The sequence below is a fragment of the Chamaea fasciata genome, unplaced genomic scaffold (genome assembly GCF_029207755.1).
Source record: "Chamaea fasciata isolate MVZ Bird 193981 ecotype frontalis unplaced genomic scaffold, bChaFas1.0.hap1 SCAF_6, whole genome shotgun sequence".
In the NCBI taxonomy this organism is placed as follows: Eukaryota; Metazoa; Chordata; class Aves; order Passeriformes; family Sylviidae; genus Chamaea; species Chamaea fasciata.
In genome coordinates, this window is record NW_027094091.1 from 16540504 (window position 1) to 16560864 (window position 20361).

At 34.7% G+C, this 20361-nt stretch overlaps 1 protein-coding gene across 1 annotated transcript in view; it reads left to right on the forward strand.

Annotated features, from left to right (window-relative positions):
* SLIT2 (slit guidance ligand 2) overlaps positions 1-20361 on the forward strand; it is a 128146-nt gene that overhangs the window by 81959 nt on the left and 25826 nt on the right. The window contains exons 18-25 of the mRNA XM_066184901.1: positions 1087-1155; positions 3100-3171; positions 3395-3466; positions 5622-5693; positions 7644-7807; positions 11167-11291; positions 11425-11522; positions 12943-13082. Coding sequence (XP_066040998.1) covers positions 1087-1155; positions 3100-3171; positions 3395-3466; positions 5622-5693; positions 7644-7807; positions 11167-11291; positions 11425-11522; positions 12943-13082 — 812 coding nt within the window. The remainder of the gene's footprint in view (positions 1-1086; positions 1156-3099; positions 3172-3394; positions 3467-5621; positions 5694-7643; positions 7808-11166; positions 11292-11424; positions 11523-12942; positions 13083-20361) is intronic.

Sequence of the window (20361 nt, forward strand, 5' to 3'; positions counted from 1 at the left end):
CTATCAAAGACTGCTCTTAGCTCAAGCATGTTGCAAGTATTTGGAGGGCAAAAATATCTTCTTTCTGTAGGGATAACTAGGGTGTAGTTTCCAGTTGGGTTCCAGGAAACATAAGTAATACCACCATCAGCAAAGTCATTTTCCCCAGCTGAGAAAGTAAAGACCTTTAACCTTCTTGCCACTAGATGCTTCAATTCAAACTGTCAGGTAAATTCAGCAGTTCTTATAATCTCTAAACTACTTGCCCTGGTTACATGAAGAACTCCTCCACTTGTGCTCTGTTATGTCTGGCTGCACACTGGAAGCTTTTTAGGCAAGGCTTGATACCTTCCTCTGCCTGTAACGCCAGTGCTGGTACAGCTTGACAGCTCTGTCCCCATTAACTCTAAGGATGAGAAGGGCTCTTATTGAGAATTATGAGCATGGAAGAAGAGTGAGCAATATAATACAGGAGCTGTGAACCTACTGAGAGGGGGGAAAAAAATCTAACTTTTCTAGTAGAGGGTAATTGATTACTGTCTTCAGTCACTAACATGTTTCACGGGAACAGGATTGTATCATGATAAACTGATGTATCATGAAATTTACAGGGATAAATTAAGGAAGGTGACCTGAACCACAGGCAAGACAAATGAATTTGCTGTTAGAGATAAAACTAGACCTTGCTGTTTGTAGTGTAAAGGACTACCTCTGCAATGCCAGAGTCTGTTTCATGATAGCTGAAAATCCACACTTAATGTGATTTGCAGAAGTCAGATTTACCTTTGCTGTGTAGGTGTGTGGGAACTGGAGATGATAAAGACCTCGTTTTGCAGAATCATCATGAAATAGAAACTATAATGCAAGAGATGGTGTTTATTATGTTACTTCATCATATGCATTGTATGTGATACAGTTGCATTTGGATCTTAGGCTACAATCCTCAGTTCTAACTCTAAAAACCAAAATTTGTAGGTTTTCTTATAAAATGAAATAGTATGTATTCATTTGCTATTAACTTTACTGTTGGATTCATAGATTAGTGGATGAAGATGCTCCTATTTTAATGAAATATGTAATGCTCTTTGTTTTATTTTTCTGGTTTAGTTATTTGGATGGAAATCAGTTTACCCTTGTTCCAAAAGAGCTTTCCAACTACAAGCATTTGACACTCATGTAAGTAGTTTTAAAGCAATGTTCTCTACTGAAATTAAAAGCAAAACAAAATAGCTTACTCAATTATACCTGAATTTTTTATAGGAAAAAGCCTGCAAAAGGTAACATATTCTGCAAATATTTTATAACTGAGGATATTTTATTCTTCTTATCACATCCTACATATAATATACTCACTCACATTTTATGAGCATGGGTATTTTATTCAAGTGATTACATCACAAAATAACAAAGCAAAAATTATAGTTGACCTCAAAAGAGACATAAGATCTTATAAAGTCAGGGTAATTGTTTCTCCCAAAGTATATGGTTTTCATGACCCAAGGAGAGAGCTTGTCTAAAATGCCTTGTTGCCAACTCTATTGCTGACTCACTATGTGATTTCAGGCAAAACATTAGTTGCTCTAAAATTTATTACCTTCGTGAATGGTTTGAATATGATTTCTTTACCTTCTAAATGTACAGTGAGAAAAACAGGAAAACTGTAGATGTAAATGCCTGTAATTCCATTGGTAATTTCCATGGTCTTTTTTAAGACTATAAAAATTTATACCAGCTGAGGCTGAACTGTGTTACATTCTTAAAGCAGTTTGTGGTTTCATTTTATTCAGAAAGAAAAGTGGAGGGGGAGTAACTGAATCCCTTAAATTTCATTTTTCACTGGGTTTAGAGCATTTCAAAAACAAGAAATTAATTTCCTTTATTTACCTCATGTTAGACAAAAGAAGTCACTGTCACAATTTTTTTAAAGCCCACACTTTCAAAACTTTTTGTATTTTTCAAATATTATCGGAAAAAAAGCCCTTGCAATATTGTCAAGTCTATCCTGTGTGGAACTTATAGGAAATCTTTGTGAATGGTTTGGGGAAGTTATGAATAGATGAATTGTAAATAGAATGCAAATGAGTATTTACAGTCTCCATTTATGAGAGCTGCAGCGCACATTATTTTAAACTCTTCCATGCATTTACTTATTCTGCTGTAATATAGTTGAGAATGTTCCTCAGCTGTGTTTGCAAAAAGAAATCACTGCGCATAGTCCTGTGGTCTAACAAAGACTTACATACAAGTCTCCTGAGTTCCAGATAAACAGAGAAAGCAGTTTATTTTTATCTTTTTTGTTCTCTTTTGAATGTATTTCTCTGTTATACTTGCCTAATATGTTTATTATGAGTCAGTCATCTTCCATGCTTACATGAAAATTTCAAGTGGGGAAATATGTATATTGCATGGCTATTTAGCAGTGCTCTTAGATTAATATACCAGGATTCCCTCAGAAACAAAGGCAGTATTTCACCACAAAATACATGAAACAATACTGAAATAGTCAACATAAAATTAAAAGCAAAGAACAATGTGAGAATAAAAAATAGACAATATTCACTTTTAATGCAGCATCTTTGAAGCCATCAGCATACCACTACAGTTTCCATCATAATTATGTTTAAGACTATTCATTAGAATTTTGACCAAAGAAGACATTATTGCTTTTTCTGTAAATCTAAGTTCTTTATAATAATAGCTCTAGGCTTTGATGTCTTCATCATGTACGTGTTAAGTAGAGTATTAAATGATATTTACTTAGGTGTCATTAGGGACATGACTAGAATGACTTCCACTTTAAAACATTGCTTTCATTTTTTGTGCTTGAGTTCATGAGGGATTGCATTATTAACTTGGTAGCATGATGAGCATTGCTATTGTATTAGAATGCATTACACTGCTTTTTCATCTGTGTTGAAATGAGAATGCTTTTTATTGATCAATCTAAACTTGCTGGGCTTATATATGGCATGTGAAAGTAAAAACAGGTGCTGCTTTAAATGGTTTTATCAATGGTAATACTACTTCTACTAATGAAAATGTGTCTGTCAGTTTAACTTACAGTGTTTTGGGACTGGGGCATTCATTTTAAGGTCTGAATTTCTGAATTTATTTTTTTAGAGATTTAAGTAACAACAGAATCAGCACTCTTTCTAACCAGAGCTTCAGCAACATGACTCAGCTGCTCACCTTGTAAGTTTAAACATGTAGCAGTGACTCTTTGGAAGCATTACAGTGGGGTGTTTTGTCTTGGAAAGAAAGGGAGTTTAGTTGATATTAAAACTTGCTTGTTTTGGAGGCTGTAAAATAACTAGTTTCCTGACTAGCTGTGCATGCAAAAGCTGATTTTGGTCATGCTCTGCATAGTTTACTGAATAGCTGATACACTTGCTGACAGCATTTTATATATTTTCAGAATTCTTAGTTACAACCGCCTAAGATGTATTCCTGCACAGACTTTTGATGGGTTGAAGTCACTTAGGTTATTGTAAGTATTATTTTTTGATCATTGCTATTTTCTGTAATTTTTTATTTGTGTACAGAAGATCGCAGAACCATAGGAAGTTAGCAGATTTTAACACCTATCAAGTATTTCAGAAGTGATAATTCTGTAGCCTTAAAAATCTAAGACATGCACTTCCTACTTTTCTGATTTTTAATGTCAGCTGGATTTCTTTTTTTGTTTTACGTTCTTCCTTGTTATAAGCATTGAAGTCTAGTAAAAATACCATATGCAGAAATTACTTCAGTATGTATCAGGGAGTTTGCACCTGAATTTTGAATATTTTTATTCCAACAGTAAATTTCTTTGTCTTGTTTCATTTAATGGGGGAGGATTTCTGAAGCCATGATATCAGAATTAAGTATTGAAAACCAATAACTTTACTTTCTGGTTGAAAGAAAACTTTCCAATTTACCACTAACATGGTAAAACATGGTTGACAGGGCACAAAAATGGACAAAGGAAAATAAAGAACAATCAGTCTCATTTACAGCTTCAGTTTGTCATTAAGAAAAAAGTGTGCAAAGATTCCTTTTCAAAAGTCCACAGCAGAACATGTAATTTTTGCCTCCGTGTGGGTCATTTATAACCATTTAAATATTTGGTTGGATTAAATACCTAAAGCATGACATTATTTAAGTGTGCTTTCATAATTTCAGTTATTCAGTACAAATATGGATAATTTCAAGAACCATAATTCTATGTGTTAGATATTCATGTAACTGAATGAATGTATAGAAAAGGAGAGAGACTTTTCACAGAATCACAGAATGAGCTGAGATTAAATGGACCCACAAGGATCATTGGTCCAACTCCTGGCCGTGCACAGCATCATCCCCAAGAATCACACCATGTGCCTGAGGGCATTGCCCAAATACTTCTTCAGATCTGTCAGACTTGGTGCTTTGACTCCTGGGGAGCCTTTTCCAGATGCCAGCCACCTTCTGGGTGAAGAATCTTTTCCTAATATTCAATCTAAACCTCCCCTAACTCGGCTTCAGGCCATTCCCTTGGGTCCTGTCACTGTCACCACAGAGAAGTGATCAGTGTCTGTCCCTCCTCTTCTCCTCATGAGGAAGTTGTGACTGCAATGAGGTCTCCACTCAGTCTCCTACAGGCTGAACAGACCAAGTGGCCTCAGCCCCTCCTCCTACAGCTTCCTCTGAAGGCTCTGTAGCACTGTCATTAGTCTTCTTTGGACACTCTCTAATAGCTTCCTTATTTTGTGGCTCCCAAACCTGCCCTGCAGCGCTCAAGGTGAGGCCTGCCCAGCTCAGAGCAGAGCAGGACAATCCCCTCCCTTGCCTGGCTGGCGATGCTGTCCCTAATGCACCCCAGGACAGGCCTGTCTCTCCTGGCTGCCAAGGCACTGCTGGCTCATGTTCAACTTTCCCCTGACCAGGACCCCCAGGTTCCTTTCCTGGCACTGCTTTCCAGCATCTCATTCCCCACCCCGAACCTACATCCAGGACTGCCTCACCCCAGGTGCAGAATGCAGCACCTGCCCTTGTTGAACTTCAGATGCTTGGTGAAACCAGCAGGTTTTCTACAAAAGAAGTATCACTATTCCCAGTAGTGATGCTTAATGAAGTTTTTCATTTTCTACCTCTACTGTCAAATTCAGACAAAAATATTAATACTTATATTAACAGTCAATGTCTGTATGTTCTATGAATCCATGAAAGATTAAAAAGAACATATGAACATAATTAATGCAAATTTCAGGGAGATCCTGAAAAAATCAGAAACTCTTCTGCTATCTGTAATCTCTAAATCCAGTTGTTACTTTGCATAACTGTACCTACTTTATCAACTTTTTTCAGTTTTAAAATAATTACAGTATTTATATTTCTTATGAAAACCCAGCATACGAAAAAGCCAAATGACATATAAGCTGCCAGTTAGAGCTTACCAAAAAAAAAAAAAAAAAAAAAAAAAAAAATTAAACTGCAAACAGTTGGAAACACTGAGGAACTGTAAGAAAAAAAAAAACACATGAAAAGCTGAAGACTGTGAAAGAAAATGAAATTTGCCAAGTTAACCTTGATTATTAGTTAACCAAGTTAACTTGTTTAACTTGCCAAGTTAACCAAGATGATTTTTTTATGCATTGATATTATTGGGTTTCTTTTCTTTTAAGGTCTTTACATGGCAATGATATTTCTGTTGTTCCTGAAGGAGCCTTTAATGATCTTTCAGCGTTATCACACCTGTAAGTATTCAGCTGGTATACTTTTTGTTGTTGTTGTTGTTGTTATGCTTAGCCAATTTCATATAGCCAAAGAAAGACATAATGAGAAGAAGTTCTCTGGAAGAAGCTCATGCTTGTGCAGAGGCCGGGCACTGGCCAGAAAGCTGGCAGCAGCTCAGCAGAAAAATCCTGGGCCTGCTGCTTGGGCTGCAAGTTGAACTTGTCTGCATTGTGTCCTCATGGCAATGAAGGCTAAAGTGAGCAGCCAGAGGACTGAGGATCCTGATCACTCTTTTCTGCTTGGCCCTCCTATGGCCACATCTGGAATATGTGTCCAGTTTCTCCAGTAGAAAGCAGATGTTTATGAACTACAGCAAATCCAGCATAGGGGCAAGCAAGGTTGGGAGATGGCTAGATTGTATGAGCTGTAAGGAGAAGCTACAGGAGCTGGGCTTATCCAGCCCAAAGAAAGGGGTTCTGAACAGCAGCAGTTATTAAAAACTTAATTATCTGCTTTTCATTCAGTATTGGACATTTATATTTAGCTCTCAGAAACTTCATACTGATTAAACTTTCAGTCATTGATAATTCATTCAAATGTTAATAAACTAATTTTATCTGCATGAAATATCAGTAAAATTTGGATAGATTTGATTGTTGCTGGTGCTTTTTTCTTAATGGATACCAGTTGTCCTTGTTAATATTCTGATTTTAGCAGAACAATTCTGTTAGTTCAGGCTGTAATCCACTTTTGCAAATACAGAATGGACAAATTCTAGGTGTTTCTCCTTGCATGGGAAATTCCCTTGTTACTTAATCTCCTTTTTTTTTTTTCCTGCTCTGACTTAAGCCTGACTGAACAAATATGTATATTTTCTTGAGTACAGCTTGAATTTATTAAAAAGTTAATATGAGAGGGCTTTCTGCTCAGTGGGGCAGAAAAAAATGTTTCAGCTCTGGTAGTTCCTACTGCCTTTGCTTGCCAAAGACTTTCTTGTATCTCTAGAAGACACATGGATTCAAAGTTATGGAAAGTATTGAAACATCTGGAGAAGGAGGATGTTCTAATACAGCCATTTGACAGTGTTTGCACATGTTGAGATTATCTGTTAAAAGTTCCATGATTACTGTATTTCTTAAAAGGAACATGAGTACATCTTTTCAGAATAGCACAAGGCTTCAATCCTCCTAATTAACTACACAATGTCTCATTGTTTTCAGAGTCTTAAGAGTATTTATAGTTTCTTGCAGAGAAAATAAACACTTAAAAAGCTGTTACAGAAAATAATTCTAAAAATCTCTAGCTAAATTATTTTTTAATTAAAAACAAGTCACACGGATTATCATTTAAAGAAACGGATTTGCTTTCATAATGAAGCAATTCTTTTGTAACTACTGCAGAGCTAGGATAATGTAGTTTTATTTACTTATGCAGCAAAGAACTCTTACAGAATTCCTGCGCATAGCTGTGAGTTCAGTGAGACAGTTCCAAAGAGGAAATAATTAAATCCAATTTGAAAGCTTAGAAACAGATGGTTTGTACCAGCCTGGGAGCCATAAACTGAAAAGGAGAAATATCAGGGCAGAAGTCTGTGGAATTGTCTTGATTCCTTCAGAAGAAAGACTTTATTCTTGTTAAATTGCCCAGTATCAGTTTCACTCTGCTGATGTAGCTGATCCTTTATCATTACAAACCAACAGTGAAACAGAGCTAGTTGGTAGTAGCTCACCAAAGTTCACACGTAGTGCTGTTAAGAACATCTAGATTTCTGGACTATGTTTCTACTAAAAGTATCACTTCTTGATCTAGAACCCAAATCCAGACACTTAGTGCTGTAACAGGAATTTGGTGGTGGGAGAGCAGGTTTGCATTTTGAATGGTTTTTGCCAACCCGTTTTCTGGCTTCTTTTTTAAAAAACAGCCTTGAAAAAAATCTTGACTTCCGTTTTTCATTTGTCTTTTTTCCACAGTGCTATTGGAGCAAATCCTCTTTATTGTGATTGTAATATGCAGTGGCTATCTGACTGGGTAAAATCAGAATACAAAGAACCTGGCATTGCACGTTGTGCTGGTCCTGGAGAAATGGCAGATAAACTTCTTCTCACAACTCCTTCTAAGAAATTTACTTGCCAAGGTACTGTTGCTGAGGTTTTTTTCTCTTTGAGTGTCACTTTTTAATTTTTACAAATAGTTGAGCTGTGAATAAAGTCTTTTGTACTCAAAATACATTTATTATAGCATCTTAACTCAGCCTTGTCATTATTACTCATACTTATGGATATAGCCATTGGTTCCATTCAGGAAATGTATTTATTTTAAAAATTTTAGTTCCTATCTCTTTTAAAATAAATGGAGAAAAAAGTCTTTGGACTTGCAGTACAGTATTCCTCATGTTGTACATAGTACATCAAAGTACAGCATGTACACAGGTACTTTGCACTGGCTCAGTCATGGATAAGAGTTTAAACATCTACACTTCCCTCAGCATTTTTCCTTCAAGCTGTTCACCATAAAAACTGGAAATAAGTCCATAATCCTTGCAGTCTGCAACTAAATGTATAATATGTCTCTGATATTTCAGAAAAAAGCACAAGCCAAACCAAACAAAAAGCAAAGCAAGTAAAATGTAGATAAAGGAATGGGATAACCACTACAGAGGTCTCGATCTAAATGTTGTTAAACGGGCAGGTGTCTCAGGGTATTTAACTCCCTGTTGGTACCAATATTGCTGCATTTATATCACAACTTATATTATTGTCTGTTAATTCCTAGGTTCTTTTTCTGAACTGTACTATTACTTCTTAGAAAAGCACCCTTTTGCTTTACATCAAGTGAGAACTTGGTTTGTTTAATCTTTTTCTAGTCCACTGATTTACCCCTTAAATATTTTGAAAACACAGAAAGCTTCTACTGTAGCTTCATTTTTCATGGTCCTGATTTAAATACATTGAAACTCCAATTTAAAAAGAAAAAAAAAGTGTTCTTATATTTGTAAGCCATTACTAACCTCATTGTGATTTCTGAGGCATCAGATGAATATTTTCTTTAATCTTATAGAAGTAACTTATTCTCAGTGTCTAGGCAATATTCGAGTTGTTTTGACTTACTCATCTTTTAATGTGTCTTCAAAGGTGAGGTTTATCACTTTGTCATTTTGTTCCTATAAAAGCAAAGCAGTGGGACTTTGTCAGAGTTTTTCTTATCCAAAGTTTTTCTTATCCAAAGTTTTTCTTTACTGCATATTTAATCTATGCAGTCTTTTCTCTTTAGACTTTCTGTCAAAAAACTTGTTTTCTTTTTCTTTTTTTTTTTTTTGGTAGATAAATATGACTGGAAGCCATCTTGTTACTTGTGATGCCAGTGAATTTTTTTTTCCTTCTGAATCCTTCTTGAAATTTTTCACCAGTACATCTCTCTGGTCATGCCAGTGTTCATTGCATATGACACTAATCTGTTGCAATATCTCTTAGCCTCCTTTTAGATAGGACATTTGCTGGCCAATCTGACCTTTTTCTTTACCAACATCCACTGAACAATATTGCAGATATGCTTTTATTGCACACTGTCATAGGGATACAGCTGAAGGAGTATTTGCATGGACATGAGGAACCTGTTTAGTTATTTTCCAGCTTTGTCAGTTTAACAAACTGTATCACTTCTGCCTCCAATCATTGTTATGTTTCTGTCAGACAGTCCAGAAATTATATCTTACTCCCTCTTGCTCATTCAAAAAGATCCTTTATATTATTATGCAGGGTAAGAACTGTGTATTTGTTTCACTTCCAAAAGTGGAGATCTGGTATTATGGATACCTTTGAAAAAAAAATAATTTTCTTGCCACTGTCCTATGAAGCTGCTCACAATTACAGATTGCAGATCAGCAGCTTTTCAATGACAATATGGCCCTGTAAGACATTTTGAGTCTGTTGCTAAAAGATAAGTAAATTTATCTTATGCTTAAAATTAAACTGCTGAATAATAGAAATTAGGAAGATACTATGTTCCTATTAGAAACAAAATTTTTACCCATAAATAAAAGGGCTGTTTTCAGAGTATCTGTTGATGGTCTGCTACTGTACATGTATTTACAGGAAAAGAGTAGTGTGTAATTCCCTCTTATCACTATCTATGGATTCAATTGATAGTGAATTGGGTGCTTGAATTTTACCTACATAATGAATAGTTCCCAGTGAAAATGGTGTTTTATATCCAAGTCTTATCTCAGTTTTAAAGCTCAACAAATCCCTTTACCTTACTCTAATTTTATGAATTCTTTTACTGCCAGAATCTTCCATTAATATTTTCTTTTTCCAGTTATTTTTTTACGTTTGTGGGTGGGTTTTTTCTTTCATTTTTTTAATGTGGCCTCTAACAGCTTCTCAATCTTGTACTTTTACCTCTTTATCATCCATGCCCTGCTTCTAGAGATTCCAGGGCCTTGTGGTTTTCTGATACCAGGTAAGGTTATAAGCAGATCTGGAATGGGTGATCTGCTTAAGAACAGACCTTCTGACCTTCCTTTTGTGTACCTCAAGCAGACTTCTTTCCTAAGACACGCATGTGTACTGTTCGTTTTCCCCTGTGATGAATTTACAGATGATTGTTCATGATATATCATTTAGTATATTGTTTTAATGGCTTTTTTATTTCAGAAGTCTGGGTTTAAAATCCAAGTATCTAACTGAAATTATTACTTTCATTGCATTGTACTAAAGTTGGTGAATTCATTAGCAGTGTAAATACTGCTTTAGAGGCTGTATGCAAGAGAGGAGTCATAACATGTCAGAGCTTAAAGTTTTTCTTGGAACAGGTTTCTCTAGAAGCTGGTTTGAGGCTGTGTCATGGTTTTTCTTAAAACATCTTAGTTACATGTATCTATCTGTGTCAATAAAATACTGTTAGTTTTTCTTGGTTTACAAGAGAAATTTCTTTCTCAGAGCTTATTCAAGAGCGCGGATACCTGCAATTTGAAAAACTAAACTAACCAATAGGTTATAAATCAAATTCTTTTTTATATACAAGTCTTTTAACAGATAAAAATAGGTTGAAACAAAAATGCATTTAAAGAAGTGTTTTCAGTAACACCATCATGTGAAGGATTGAAAACTGTGATAGCCCTTTTCCTCACAGGCAATTCCTACTCCTTAACAAAACAAAAGCTGAAATTGTATTCTTCATTTTGTTAATACAAAGGAAAGGTAATTATCATGGATCAGAGCTGTACAGCTTTCAGAGAATAGGAATTTGGGAATCATTTTGGTGTCAGCTTCTTAACAAAAACTAGAAAGTGATACTTAAACTAAAAATCCAATCCCATATTTATTTGGTCACATCAAGAGAATGAAGGACAGTTCAGCATTTCATTAATATAGAAACACCATGAAGTCTAAAATACAAAGTGCATTTTAAAATTTAAAGCAACATGTCAGATAGATCCTGTTCAATGTAAATTATTAGTTGCTTGTTTCTGACTATCCAATTTGTATTTTTAAGGATCTGTGGATGTTAATATTCTTGCAAAGTGTAATCCTTGTTTATCAAATCCATGTAAAAATGATGGAACCTGCAATAATGACCCAGTTGACTTCTACAGATGTACATGCCCATATGGTTTCAAGGTAAGTACTGCATGAAGAGGAAAAAGCTTACTAAAATTCAAGCCTATCCTTAAAAACCTTTAAGCATTTTTTTTCTCCCTTCCCTTTCTGTTTGTATTTTCTTTTTACATTATAATTGTTGTTCCCTGTGTAGGGTCAAGACTGTGATGTTCCCATTCATGCTTGCATTAGTAACCCATGCCACCATGGTGGAACTTGTCATTTGAAAGAAGGAGAAAAAGATGGTTTCTGGTAGGTTTTTTAATTGTAATAACAGGATGGAAAACTACTGAGATTTTTGTGGTAAACTAATGTTGGTGTTAATCTTTAGGTTCTCTGTATTTACTGGTGAGAACACCACAGAGGCAGATTTTTACTGCTTTGGAAGTTTTCAGAACATGTTGCCATCCTTGGAAAGCTTCTAGAGCTTTGAATCTGTTAAAAACAGTAACAAATGACTGTGATTAGTTGAGGCATATCAGGTCAAGACAGCATAGTATTGACTCCATTATGTTAATTAATAGCTAGCTAGATCCCTGCTGAAAAAATCTCATAATTCATCTGTTGTTGTGTGTATTACTTCAACAGACAGCATGTAAATGATAAAATGTAAATCCCAGTGAAACAGAAAATTAATGATTCATTTGAAACTCACTATGCCAGCAGATAAACATGCTGTGAGCATTTTTAATCTTCAGTTATTTAATCACACAGTACAATTACACCAGATGTACTTCATGAATTATGAAATAAAGTTCTTTAGCATTCTTATGTGAGATTATTAGTCATTTTATAATCTACACCTCAAGCTTGTTAGAAATGACACTTCAGAAAGATACAATTCATTATCCTGCAATTCGTTATGACATTATTCTTACTTTTAATCCAAATTCTGACCAAGGATTAAATAGTCTTCTATTAAATTTTAAGTGTATACATCTTAATACTATGCCTCAAGAATTTAAATTGACATAGTCATGCCTCAGAATTTGACCTTTTTCACTTATTTGTTTGAACACTACATATTTTGAAAATTAAAGCAATCTCATAGTGTAAGCTTTAGAAATTATAGGTAGTGCAAATTACGTGAAAATGTATGTCTAGTCATGTTTGAGTGACTTCTACATCTACTATCTATTTTGATGTATTTATTTTGCAGAAACATGATTAAAAGCAAAAATTAAATTACTGCCTAGAAGAATTTATGCAGGCTTTTTTTTTTTTTTTTTTTTTATGAACGCAAGTACATTAAAGAGAGTTTTATATTGGTGTATTTAACTGAATGATTGTGGAAAACTACTATTACATACTAATTGCTGATTCCACAGTATTTTCCATGTATTTACCCTTAAAGAATCAAAAGGAATACTTTCCATGAGAAATATAATCTGACAATGTAAAGGAAGAATGCTTTTCCAAAGGAATGCTCCATGATTTAATTTAGCAGGGTCCTTAAACTAAAGACTAAGATATAACTTTGGAAGCATTTTTCTGTAATTTAAATTATAAAAAATACTTTGAGATTGTTTAACATAAAGGCTTTTTACATTATATCAGCCATGTTCTGTTGTGGACTATTATAATTCTACTGTAATTCTATTAATTACAGAACTCCTTGTCTGTACTCCCCAGCTAAAATGTCCGTGTGGTTATTTGGTTTTCCGTATTACAGGTGCACTTGTGCAGATGGATTTGAAGGTGAAAACTGTGAAGTAAATGTTGATGACTGTGAAGACAATGACTGTGAAAACAATTCTACTTGTGTGGATGGAATTAATAACTATACTTGCCTTTGTCCACCTGAATATACAGGTAGGAGTATAAGAGAAAGCGCAAGGTAATTCAAGAATTCCTAGCAGAACAGTAACATTTTCTACTTTGCAGGTATATTAGTAGTTACTCTACAACTGACTTAATACCAGGTGTACCTCCATATTTTTCTCCCTTATGGTTTGTAGTCAAAACTAGATTTAATGCCTCTCATTAATTCCTTTTTTTTTTTTTTTTAGTTTTAAAATTACTGCATTTATATATTTAAAGGTCATTCAAAATGTGCCTCTCCTTACTGTTTGCCTAGATACCCCCATGGAGGACCTCTATAGCTGTAGAAATCTGAAAAACTATTCTGCTTTTATCCTTAATCCTCATTTTACTATAAAGAAATTTTCTGTGCCATTGGGGAACTGTATTGGGCACCCCTGGGTGCTGTCCTGTACTCCGCTAGAAATGTTAATACTGAGTGTGATGCTTCCTGCACAGAATAAAAAGACAAGTGTTTTTTGTTCCTGTCAGTTGGCAACCAAGCCAAAGCATATCCTTCTCTTTGTGACAGAGGATCTCTTGCTTGCTGTCATGGTCTCTGTGGAAATGGAGGATAGTTGGAACAGCAGCACAGAGGAAGTAGGATCTATTGTTGCATTGAATTTTTTAAAGATCTTTTAATCAGACAGATCTATTTTCTATCAGATAGTTGACTACTAGAAAGAACAGAGAGCTTAAATTCATTATGATTTGTAATGCATAAATAAGAAATGTAAGATCCACCATAATTTGGGAGTTAATTCTACTCAGTCATCCTATATTTTTACTTTAATTGATCAAAGTTGAGCTCTGGGAAACTGTAAGGGGAGGTGAATGCATAAATTAATTTCTTTTATTGAAAACCCAGCTAACTCCTTCCTCATCCAAAGTGTTTCCATCACTAGTTCTTCAGACTGTTGGATTGCTCCCCTGTTTTAGGATATTCAGATTTAAAATCAGTGTTTCAGTATTGGGAATGCACAGCAAGTGAAGATGTTAAAACACAAGTATAAGAAATATAACTTCATAATCTAATAGAGGTATTCATCCAGTACTTATTCTGGGTAAATGTTTGGTAGAAATTTCCCCATGCAGGATAAGCTACAATATCTAAAGTGATACAAAAGCCAAAAAGCTATTTAACAATACATGGATGATCCATCTGTGGAAGGACAGACATAATTTCGTAAGAGAAAATACTGTTTTGCCAAGTACCAATACCTTTATACCTAAGTGCAATTGACAATTTGAGCCTTTAGGAAAGAAATAAGAAATAACAGCTGCAGTAAGTAGAAACGGCAGTTCTCCTACAACTAATATTTCAGGTATATGTGAGTCAAGTTCAGCTCCCCTGGATCAGTTGCTATCTCCTTTAAAAATGGGATCAGGTATTCTCTTGTGTAGGCTGGAAGTGTGCAAAGCAAAGTCACATCAGTCCAGTATTGCTCTTTAGTGGTTTCATGCTCCTATTTCATAGGAGATGGTTCCCTTGCAAGTGCATTCCTCCTCTGCAGCTTTGCAGGTGTTTTTTCCCTGTGTTGCTCAGTTCTACATTTTCAACCTTATTTTGGGTGCCTTTAACTGTTAACAGTTCATAGCTTGTCGGATTCACAGTATGCCAGGGGAAGGACTGCTTTTTATTAAATATCCTTAAGGTGGATACAAAGGCTTGTCTATAGCTAGGTGCTAGCCTGAAACTTTGATCAAGTGTGCCTGTTGCATTTTTGGAGTGTTGAAAATGAAATGTAAATTTTAAATTTAAAATTGAAATAAAAATTGAATCGTTTCTCTATATATATCTATGGATAGAGAAAAAAGGGAGAGAATAAATGTTGATAAAATTTTTGATGTTTGTATTGCAGTTGTGCTTCTTTAGTCAAAATACAAGAAAATGCATTTTTAAATTTGTTTCATATCTGCGCATAGTTTTACCATAATCATACTGTGAGTTTTACACATACAATCCCTGCTCTTAGTCTCTACTGAAGTCAGTAAGACACGTGAGACTCTTCTCACCAGTTCTAAAAGAAATCAAAACAATCTATTTCCAATCAGTAAGTTTAACCTCCCAGTTAAAAGCTGTTGAGAATTTACACTAGCTCATCAGACTTTTTTCAACACTTTTTTTTAAAGGCGCCTTTTTTTAAATGCATCACTAGAGCCTCAACTCATTTTATAGTAATTATAGCAAAAATTTAGCTTTTCCATTACACAGAGTTAAGTGCAGAATTCTACAATTTACTATCCCTCATACAAAGCCTCTAAGAATAGGATACAATGTGTGAGATCTTAAGTGATTTTTGAAATAAGTTATGAGGTGAAAATGTAAAACATTGAGCTAGCCAGGGGGTCCTCATATCTGTCATTCATGGTCTTGCATAATAAATAACCTTCAGTGTTGAGAATTAGACTGAAAGCAGTCTGGGTACATCTGGATCTAAAAAGGGGAATGTTCAGAATATAAAGTAATTTTACAGTTGCCTCAAGTGTGTATGAGGTATCAAATAATTTGTAGAACTTTTCTTTTTTTCTCACCAATAACTGAGTTGAAAGATAAATAACACAATCCCTATCAAGTATATATAGAGTGATTTTCATGAGGAACTTTGTAAACATTTGGATTTTGATATCTGTTCTAACAGGTTAAAATCAGATATGCATATTTCCAATGTTTGTTTTTTATGAAAAGATTTTTCACTAAATGAATTCATGTACTAGCTGGCCCAAAAAACCTTAATAATCAGGACAACAGGCTATATATTCATATTCAGTATATACAAAGACTTTAATTCAGAGGTATTGATCTCTAGCTCAGAAAGTCCCTGAGCTCTAAGAGGCACAGTGTATATACCAGGAAAATGCTACTGTAGGCTGGTCCTGTCCTCTTTTAATTCGGTTAACAATACTCTGAATTGCCTTTGTTCAACATGTCACAGCATACACATAACTCAACATAGAATTGCACCAGCATAGAATATTTTTCTGGGTGAATGATTATCTGCAAATATGCTTTACATTTCAGTAGCACTGAATGAAGAAGTCAGCTGAAACATGCTGGTGTGAAATGTAAATCATTCTTGACTATGAAATCTTATTTTTATGTGGAGGGCTTGTTAGAATCTGAAATGAACTGCAAAGAACGTTGCAGTGTAAAACCTAACAGTCTCATTTTGACTTTTCTAACAATCCCTTGAAAATCAACGCTTCTCAACTATATTGTGTTGATTTAAAAACAATTAGAAAGCTTATTGTGGTGTTGTTGCACACGAATCAGGAATCAGTTTTGCTCTGCTTCAGTTAAGTTTTACAACAACCACCACAGTTACAGGTGGAAAGACAAAGAATGGTATTTGCACTATAATTTGAGCTTTCTCAAGATCCCAGACTGTAACTGTGACACAACAGTAGGCAAATGGAATCAGCAGACATTCTGGGTTTCTGATGGAACCTGGAGAAAGAAAACATTAAAAATACCTCACTATGTCCTGCACTCTTTTATCTTGCTATTCTCTTAACATTACCATCTCTTTTATTTTAACCCCAGTCTAGTAAACTTCAGGTTGTTTTATGTGCATTCTATAGATTACAGATAATCATTGCTCTTGCTCATTGTCATCAGTCATTAGATCACAGAACTAACTGATCCAGAAGTAAAACCTCTCTTACGCCACTGGTGGCATGTACTTCTCACCCTTCTGTTTGTTTTGTTCTGCTGGAGGTGAGACTTTGAAGCTTGCTTCGTTTGCTGTATCAACCTCTCTGCTGCTATAGTTGTGCATTAGCTTAATGTGCTATGCTGTTGTATTACAATGTAAAAAGTCTCTTGTCTCTTCTGTCTTTGTCACTGCAAGCTGCTAATCTGAATGAAGTGGAGAAAGGTCAGTTGTCTTTTAAGCCTATTTTCACTTACCTTGGTTTCTCACTTTCCTTTTCTTAAAGGTGCATGGATTTCAGTTATTACAAATGACTAAATCATATATAGATAACATTTAGAAAGCTCACTGCAAATCCTCAAATTAGGCACTTGGCTGTTGTGTTGAATACATGGCAAAAGAATGTTGTTAAAGATGCAGATCGCTGTACAGGAGTACTTTAATACTGCAGTCAATGTCTTTTTTTCAGATGTATTAAAAACTTGTGCAGACATTCATATGGGACTAAAAAAAGCTTACATTATTGTGTTCTGAAATCCTTATTCTCCTAACCTTAAAGCCAGCCCTTGGTTCCATGCTGATATATTCTCTGTGTTATTGCACTGTTTTGCTTTATTTTCAATAGATTGTGTTACTAGAATATATGGTGGAGTATCAAATGACAATCTTCTTGCTCCTCATTTCTGTGGCTTCTTATTTACTGTAAATGTCTAAAGAAAGTTAAATGACCATATTAATCCAGGGCTATGGTAGAAGAAAGGTAATATTGAAGTGATTTATGACACTAACTTTGGGTGTTTGATTTTTAAATTTTTTTAAGTTTCTGCTTAGCACCTATCACACTAACAGAGATAAACCATCTGCTCTGCAATCCAATCATATATTCAATCTGAGACCTAGAATAATCAGTAGCAGCATATTTATAAAATTGCATATTTAGTTTTAAACGCAAATGACTAGTTTTGTGGTATATTTGCTATTAATTTGATAAATATATTTTCAGTTTTTGAAGCAATATAATATACTATATGTAGTAATAAAAATATGTTCATTATCCATGAAATAACATGTTGAGCAAGACATGCAGTTATATCATCTACGTTGCTTAATAACACCTATGTTGATTAATTTAGACATCTGATTAATAATTCCTACAACTTAAACTCATAGCATATTTTTTTTCTCTAACTGAAGCAGAGTATAAGACCTTTTCAGAAAATTATTCGAGCCACAGGTTTTCCGTGCTTAAACTGTCTTCCATTTAGACATGTTGCTGTATTTGCATTTTATTATTACTCATCTGGACAACAGAAATATCCTTCTGTTTTTCATGTTTATTACACAAGTGTGAACTGCAACATATTAAAATTACTGATTGTAGAAACGACAAACTCCTCACAAACAAAGTGTCAAACATCCAGGGGATGTGAGCTAAGTTTGGCTCCAAAACTTAGCAGATGTGTATGTGATACATTTTTATGTTAGCTTTCCAGCTGAACATGAAAGTTATTGATAGTCTTAGAAGTCGCTTGGAGGATCAGTCAGTTTTATCATTCAAGACATCTTTTGAATTGTGACAGTATTAGGAAAAAAAAAGGATCATTCCAAGAAATTGTCTCAGTTTACACAAGCCTTAGACACAACCTTCTTGCCACTGCAAGAAAGCAGTAGCATTGCTACTTTGAATTCACTTGGTAATCAGATAAGTACCTTCCTGAAATTTAAGCATGCATGTAATCAAGTGCAAATCATGTCATATCAAACTTGATAAAAAGTTAAATAATTCCATCAAATTAAGTCGTAATTCTCATCCTTGTAAGAACTGCACGTTACAGATTCGTAGAATAAAGAGATGCATTTGTTACTCTTGCTTTTTATCACTTATAAGATTTTCTATTTCATCTAGCTTAATATACTTTAAATTACTATTCTATATTAAAAGCTCAAGTATATAAGTAATCTTACTGCATTTGCATAAAGGGGAAATATGCATTATAATTGTGGCAAGCTGAGATAGCTGCTTCTGGTTCAATCACTGCCATTACTCATTCTAGTCTGTGATCCACGCTTCTGTTTACCTTAATTGTCTTAAAGCTTGCCTGCCTAAAAGTTACTATTTCTTTGCTGTTAGCAGTGTACATAAAACAAATGGAAATGTTAAGCTAAACTAAACTAAGCCCCATCTTACATTGAGATCCACAAGCATGGGGGATAGATAAAAATACCATGCTATGGTGAAAGATGGGAACAGTCCAGCAATTTGACTCTAAAATTAAAATCCAGAAAAAGTTCAGATTTATGATTATTAACTGTCTCCTACGGTTACTGCAAACTTTTATTAATTCTAAGAGATTTTGTCCCTCATATAGTAGATTTTTTTGTTTGTATTTTCTGAATAATGAGCTTAAGATCTGAAATAATTTATGTTTTAACCCCACATCTAACTCAAGACTTAATAAAAATGCAGCAGTTTTCTCTATATAGTTTGTTAAATGGCGCTGACATTTTCCAACCCCTTCTGCGCTCTACTGTCTGTTTGAGCCACAGTATTAAACAGAGATTTCCAGTCATAGAGTCAGATAGTGCTACCTAATTGATGAAACATAAACACATCAGAAGTTGACTCATAGTATATCATAACTAAGCTCAGAAGCTGGAATGGATATATAGGCACACGCATAAAGTCTTTCTAGTCTGTGGTATCTGTGGTAGGTATTAGGTATTTTAACTTTGGAAGAGGGAATAAGTCTTCTAGGAAAAACCTGTTTTTTGATAATTAAAACTGACTACTTTTGCTTTTGGATTCTCTGTTTAGGTTTTTTTTTGAATTTCAAACTCAGCTTTGTTAGCAAGGGTGATTTTAAACCTGTTCCTTCATAAACTTGACTGTAATTGTCAATGTGCTATTATATTAAGAAGCCCATGTCCATTTTTGTTAGAGCTGTTCTCTTCATTCGGAAATGTAGTGACTGACATTGCTTTATTTTAAATTTATTGCCCAATTATTCAAAATAACAAAGATGTAAATCCTTTTCCACCTCATTGCCTTGTTACTCATTATTTGTTGCACTACATTACCTATGTAATGTAAAATCCAGAGTTAAAGGTCTATTCCACTTTGAGAAAAGAAGGCTTGGGGAGATGTTATCACCCTGTTCCAGTGTTTAAAAGGTGGCTTCAAGGGAAACGGAGACTTCCTTTTTTGCAAGCAGTCACATGGAAAAGGGGAGGGATAATGGGTACAAGTTATTCCTGGAGAGGTGCTAGTTAGAATTAACAAAGAGGGAAACTTTTTATGATGAGGGCACAGAGCCATTTGAATAATCTTCCCAGGAAAGTGGTGGATTCCCCAACATTAGACACTTTTAGGATTCAGCTGGGAAGGGTGCTGGGCCGTCTTGTCTCTTCTGCTTTTTTCAGATGATCTTAGAGGGTTAAACCATGATTCCTTGAGGGTTAATTCCATGGTTAAGTTTTTAGTGATTTATAATCTTATCAAGTCATAAGAGTGAATTAACACACACGGGAAACACAAACTGACCTGTGAATCTAGCAGACATACAGCTTTGGTTACCTTTATAAAGTATCATCAATATATATCAGTATTTAATAATGTTGTCTGACTGTTCAAGTCTACA